This window comes from Lepisosteus platostomus, chromosome 6 (genome assembly GCF_059453375.1).
Source record: "Lepisosteus platostomus isolate fLepPlt1 chromosome 6, fLepPlt1.hap1, whole genome shotgun sequence".
NCBI lineage: Eukaryota > Metazoa > Chordata > Actinopteri > Semionotiformes > Lepisosteidae > Lepisosteus > Lepisosteus platostomus.
This window is the reverse complement of record NC_142616.1, coordinates 9749778-9755777: the sequence shown is the minus strand read 5'-3', so window position 1 is coordinate 9755777 and position 6000 is coordinate 9749778. Positions and strand designations below refer to the sequence as shown.

The following is a 6000-nucleotide window of genomic DNA, read 5'->3' as shown; positions in this document are numbered from 1 at the left end:
TCTGTCCTGTTCCTAATTTCCCTGTGTTTTACTTGTTCTTCCGGTGTGTCTTGTTGTCTAGGGCTTTATATTTACGGGTCTCCCTAGCCTCCTCGCTCGGTATCGGGATCGGCTGTTGAAAGGCTCGCCTCACCAGGTCGCCCCACGTCTGCTACCTGAGGGCTCATGTCTCGTTTCGACTCCACCCATTACCTTTAGCCCGGCCCGAACCCTCTCGTTCACTCCTCTGCTTCCGCGACGCATAGGGTCCACTGCCTTGCCGGTCTCTCTCTACGGCTAGCCCCCAGCTTCCGTGACGGAATGCCGAGCCTGCACTGGACCTGGCCACCCTGGCTTCAGTTCCTTGTCTCCCTTTTCTTCTTTCCTGGCTTTTGTTTTTCTGGCCTACCCGACTTCTGGTTCCTTGTCTCCCTGGTTTTGTTCTTGTTGCTCGTCCCCCTGTTCTGTCAGGGTTAATTTTTGTGTGTGATTTTTTTTTTTTATTTTCCATGTTTTGTCCGCCCAGGCTCCCACGCCTGCTGTCTCCCCGTCCCAGCTCCCACGCCTGCTGTCTCCCTGGTCTGGGCTTCCCCTGGTCTCCCGATTTTTTTGTGTGTGTCATTTTTATGTGTTGTGTTTGTTCCCCTGTTTCGTCAGGGCTTATCTTTTGTTGTGCGCGCTTTGTTTCTGTACGTGTTTTGTCTGTTGTTTTTTTTGTCTCGCTCCCCCGGAGCCCTACCCGGTCCCCCCTTACTCTACTCAATTAAGGTTTTTACCCCAGAGGAGGGGGTAGCTCTCAGCTTTGGACTCCCAGAGGTTTCCTTTCAGTTAAATTAGGTTTGTCCTCCCCCCAGTGCTGTGCAGCTCATTTATTTTGGGTGTCAGGAGCCGTCCTTGAAGGGAGGGGCACTGTCACGCCCTCCACATCTAGAAGGTGCTCAGGCTCTGTCCTGTTCCTAGTTTCCCTGTGCTTTACTTGTTCTTCTGGTATGTCTTGTGTCTGGGGCTTTATAGTTACAGGTCTCCCTAGCCTCCTCGCTCGGCATTGGGATCGGTGGTCGAGAGGCCCGCCTCACCAGGTCGCCCCATGTCCTCTACCTGAGGGCTCATGTATCGTTCCCACTCCACCCATTACCTTGAGCCCGGATGAACCCTCTCGTTTGCTCCGTTCCTACCGCCACGCATAGGTCCTCATAGGTCCTCCCGTCTCGCCGGTCTCTCTCCATGGCTAGTCCCTTCCGTGACAGTGCCGAAACTGGACAGAAACTGGAGGTTTTGCAACAGCTTCAGGAAGCTCAGTGAGGTGTCTCGATTGGTTAGTGAAAACTAACAAAGTAAAACACGGCTGTTTGGATGCAAAGCAATTTTCTGGGAAATCAGATGAGACAGCTTTATTGTATAGGAACAAGTAAAGGTCTATTCCATGCTGAAAATAGAACAAAAGGAAACACATCGTTTCGGCTGTGGAACCTTTTTCAGGTGTACACCCTGTGTTTTCTCTCTTCTCTTTTCAGAAGGGAATGAACCTGTTACTTGTTCCTTTGCAGCCTACGCATGCCGACGCAGCTCCCCACCTTATTGTATAGTGTATAGTTCTCTCACAAAATAAGACTTGAAGCCTTCACAACAATTTCATTTTACTTTGTTTCTGCATTAATCACTGGAAACAGCGATTTCTCTCGTTTTTTCGAACTTCTTTAAAAAACACCCAATTATAGTTAAAATAAGCTTAGAAACATAAGGAACAGTAACAGTTAATCATCTTCTGAAAGGAAAAACACATTATTTCCTGTAAAGTAGCACTTTTCTTTTCAGGGGACAGTGTTGGCTGAATTCCTGTCTAAACAAACTTTTCAAATAAGGAATGTGGGTTTATTTGCCTTCAGGGAAACCTTTGCCTGTTTAAAGTTTCTTTTGTGTGTGCAGAGCAGAGATCTGGCTTCTACATGCACAGAACCTCAAGGCCTGATGCAGGAAATTATAATGCAACAACTTAAAATGGGTCTTATGGGGTAAACAACCCATCACTAGAAGTTTTGCTTTCTGCCATTTCTGCTTAATCACTAGAGGTGCTCTTCATAGTTAAATAAGAAGGCTTCCTCAACAGGTAAGCAGATTGCAAACCAACATTACAAAGGTAATGGTTCTAGAAGCTCCCGTTTTCTCTAGCATAATCTAGAGATAAAACATTAGAGTAAATTTTGTTACCTATAGGAATTTCAGCAAAAAATTGGTACGGCCAGCAGCTATCTCACTCTGCAGCTCACAACTGGTAACCCACTGAAGCTCAGCAGGTGTGCGCCTGGTCAGTACCTGGATGGGAGACCTCCTGGGGAAAAACTAAGGTTGCTGCTGAAAGAGTTGTTGGTGGGGCCACCAGGGGGTGCTCACCCTGCGGTCCATGTGGGTCCTAATGCCCCAGTATGGTGATGGAGACACTATACTGTAAACAGGCACCGTCCGTCGGATGAGAGGTAAAACCGAGGTCCTGACCCTCTGTGGTCATTAAAAATCCCAGGGCATTTCTCGAAAAGAAAAGGGGTGTCACCCCGGTGTCCTGGCTAAATTTCCCATTGGTCCGTATCAATCATGGCCTCCTAATAATCCCCCTCTATAAATTGGCTTCATTACTCTGCTCTCCTCCCCACTGATAGCTGATGTGTGGTGAGCGGTCTGGCGCACTATGGCTGCTGTCCATCATCCAGGTGGATGCTGCACATTGGTGGTGGTGGAGGGGGTCCCCATTACCTGTAAAGTGCTTTGAGTGGAGTGTCCAGAAAAGTGCTGTAAGTGTAAGCAATTATTATTCTTAAAAAGACAGATTGACAAGGAGTCTGGAGGTCTGCCAAGCTGTGTGACCCCCCCTCCCTGCTGGAGGTCTGCAGAGCAATTACAGATTAACAGTGTATCGATCTGGTGGGTATTTATTTGAAGTGAGCCTGAATCTGCACACACTTGATATCTCACTGACAGGATGGCTGGGGTCTGGCTCAGTCTTGTCCTACTGGCATCTTTCTTCGGGCTCTCTCTGGGCGAACCCTTGTGAGTGTGGATTTCTGTGCAACCTTGGCTCTCTGTTCGTAAGCTTTTTATAACGCTTAATATCTTGGCTGCAGATTCTGGACTGTGGACTGTAGGGCTACCTTTGTCATAGTTTATATTTGCAGACTCTACTGCTTCAAGTTTGTGTTTTCATAAGCGTGTCAGAGTCTTGTGTAATGGGATTTCAGAAGTTCAGTCAAACCCAAATGTGGGTAGAGAAAAGATGTGTTTCAGACAGAGAGTTTTTTCGTGGGGTAACACAGCTGGCTGAGAATGACAGCTGTCTGTAAGGAGGGGGTTTTTCTACATCCCTTTAATGAGTGGTAGAGTTAGGGAGCTGAATGGGTTGAAGGGAGAGATGTGAAACACATCCCTTAAAATAGAGTTTTTTTCTCTTTGCAGGTACATACTGATGGCTCCAAACCTCTTTCGCCTGGATAGTCCTGAAAATGTGTTCCTTGAGGCACAGGGCACCAGCGATACAATTCATGTGACAATCAAGGCTCTTATGTTCCCTGGCCGACAAAGTCTAAGCGAGACAACTGTGGAATTGAATTCAGCCAACAAACATCAGGCGCTCAAGGCTTTAAAAGTAAGATCAATGTACACTTGCTTCCTCTCAATGTTCATTTGGCATTTCATATCTTTGGCATCTGCCATGGAAACATGTGTAAATGTAAAACACGCCTGTCTCCAGTATCTGATTAAGCAGTTTTAATGATTACAAGCTAATCTTACAGATTGTGAATGTCTCATTGGATTCAAATACATGTCTTTTAGAAACGGGTATGTAGTATGTAGAAACAACTCTTATTTCATGTAGAATGAAATGATATGAAGTATTTCTAAGTAATATCTTTGTGTTCCTGGATCAAACAGCCTGTTACCTGTAACAGGAATGTAGTGAAAGAGGCCCCTCCCTGTGTACCCAGCCACAGGATGACCTAGAGGTCTTTGTGTGTGAGCAAGTGAGGGAGATGAGCTTATCTTTTGGATACGAATCTTTCCCAGGAGTGTCCAGATCCAATACCAATACTCCTTTAAGATGAATGTTTACTGCTGGTGCCTGGATGTCCAGCAGAGGGACATAGAGATAATCCTAAAAGTCACAGCGCATGGTCAGTCATCCAACAAGATGACCAACCAATCAGGGACCTGCAGGGTGTGGGTACCCACTCCACCCTGTACTTCTTGACCAATCAGCAACTATATTTTCCCCAGTTAAAAAAGCGATGCATCACCCCCGCTGTCTACTGAACTAACCTGGCTGACTGCCAACAGAATCATGTGGCTGCCACACTTGTTGTCCGAACCTTGGGACTTAAACCTTTCCAGAAGCTCCGAGACAGGGGATGAGCCCGTACATAAAGATAGAATTCTGCCTGAAGTCTAGTCTGAAGTGGGACCTTACAACCAGCTAGCTACCACTTGATCATCTGAGCAATACAGGTGGACTTTTTGCCAACAAACCTGAATTGTGCATTATTCAGCAGTAGCTGCTGGGCCCGGAGTAAACCTTCTCCCCTTTTTTGCGTTCCTCGCCCCAAATGAGTCCCCACCCTGCATACCTCTAAATGATTTAACTTATTTGGAGCATCTTAACAGGACTTCAGGTGCTGCTTGTCACAAATGGCACGTGAGGACGCTGGCATCACCACATGCCCACGCGCACTCCGCACCGCACATACTGTACTTGGGCACCGATTGACACCACGCTCCTCTCTCCTCAATCCGTCCCTGCTCGCCAGTGAGACGTTTTCTCAGCTAGAGCCACTCAACCCTTCGATCCTGATTTTCTCTCGACCTTTTGAGAACGACCTTGTCTGACGATGTGGATACCGCCGCTTCGTTTTTGGATTTTCGTCCAACCACCTCTCCGGCCACGCACAGGGTCCAGCTCTCGACCTATGTTTGGGCACTACGGACACTACTGATCTGAAAAGACTTGTTAGACCTGCTGCACTGCTTGAAGTATAATTCATACTCTTGTCTGAACGTGTCTGAACTGAATTTCCTGGAAAACGTAGGGGAATGACCTGCCATCTGCACTCACTTGACCAATTGGTTTGGTGCCTGAGAATAGCAGGTCATTCCCCGCAGCTTTTAGGGAAATGGAAAGTCTTGTCTGAACTACATCTTGCCTGAAGCTCCTACCTTCTCACAAGGAGTCACTTTTTTATTAGCAATCATACAAAAACACTAGTTATTCTGCTTATGTTTATCAAAATAAAAAATACCTTTAAGTAGAGTACAGTATGGAAGCAGTCTTTGAAATGGAGGCCACAAGTGAATCCAGATATCTTCAACCCCAAGGAGCTCAGGGAACTGACTTTCCTATCCCTGTCATTGCAATGCTTTTTTTTCTTCTAGATCCCCTCTAAAAATCTTCAAAGGGATACCAATCAATATGCTTATCTGTCAGCCGATTTTAAAGGAAACATAGTAGAATCTGTTGTATTGTTGTCCTTCCAATCTGGGTACGTCTTTGTGCAGACAGACAAACCCATATACAACCCCACTGACACAGGTAAGTTCTGTTCGTTTCCATCCGAATTTAATAATAAAAACTCACTTTCATTCAAGTAATGCAATGATCAAAGTAATACTAGGTCCTAACATTTATAAAGGGCTTTTCATCTCGAAGGTTCCCAAAACTCTTTAACATGAAGGTGAACTTCTGTCTCTTTCTGCTGCAGTGATGTACAGAGCCTTTGTCACCTCAACAGCAGCCACTGCCATCGATAGTTCAGTGACCATCGAGTTTAAGGTGAGGAGTTCAGCAGAGATCTCAGAACATGCAGAAAAAGAAAAAGACGATTTGGATAATCCTGGACATTTAGCACAGTGTCGAATGATTAAGACAGCCTAGTGTTCATTAAACCAAAATGTGTGGTCTAACAGGTGCCAGGCAGAAACTGAGTGCCACTTCTGGGAGAGGTTAAAGGTCATAACTAGGCTAAAGACACAGATGACCTTCTA

The 6000-nt window shown here is 46.1% G+C and overlaps 1 protein-coding gene across 1 annotated transcript in view; it reads left to right on the top strand.

Annotated features, from left to right (window-relative positions):
- Positions 1-2929: 2929 nt before the first annotated feature.
- The window catches only part of LOC148660090 (complement C3-like), a 49286-nt gene continuing 46215 nt past the window's right edge, over positions 2930-6000 (top strand). The window contains exons 1-4 of the mRNA XM_088634111.1: positions 2930-3021; positions 3424-3613; positions 5392-5548; positions 5718-5788. Coding sequence (XP_088490237.1) covers positions 2954-3021; positions 3424-3613; positions 5392-5548; positions 5718-5788 — 486 coding nt within the window. The 5' untranslated portion in view covers positions 2930-2953. The remainder of the gene's footprint in view (positions 3022-3423; positions 3614-5391; positions 5549-5717; positions 5789-6000) is intronic.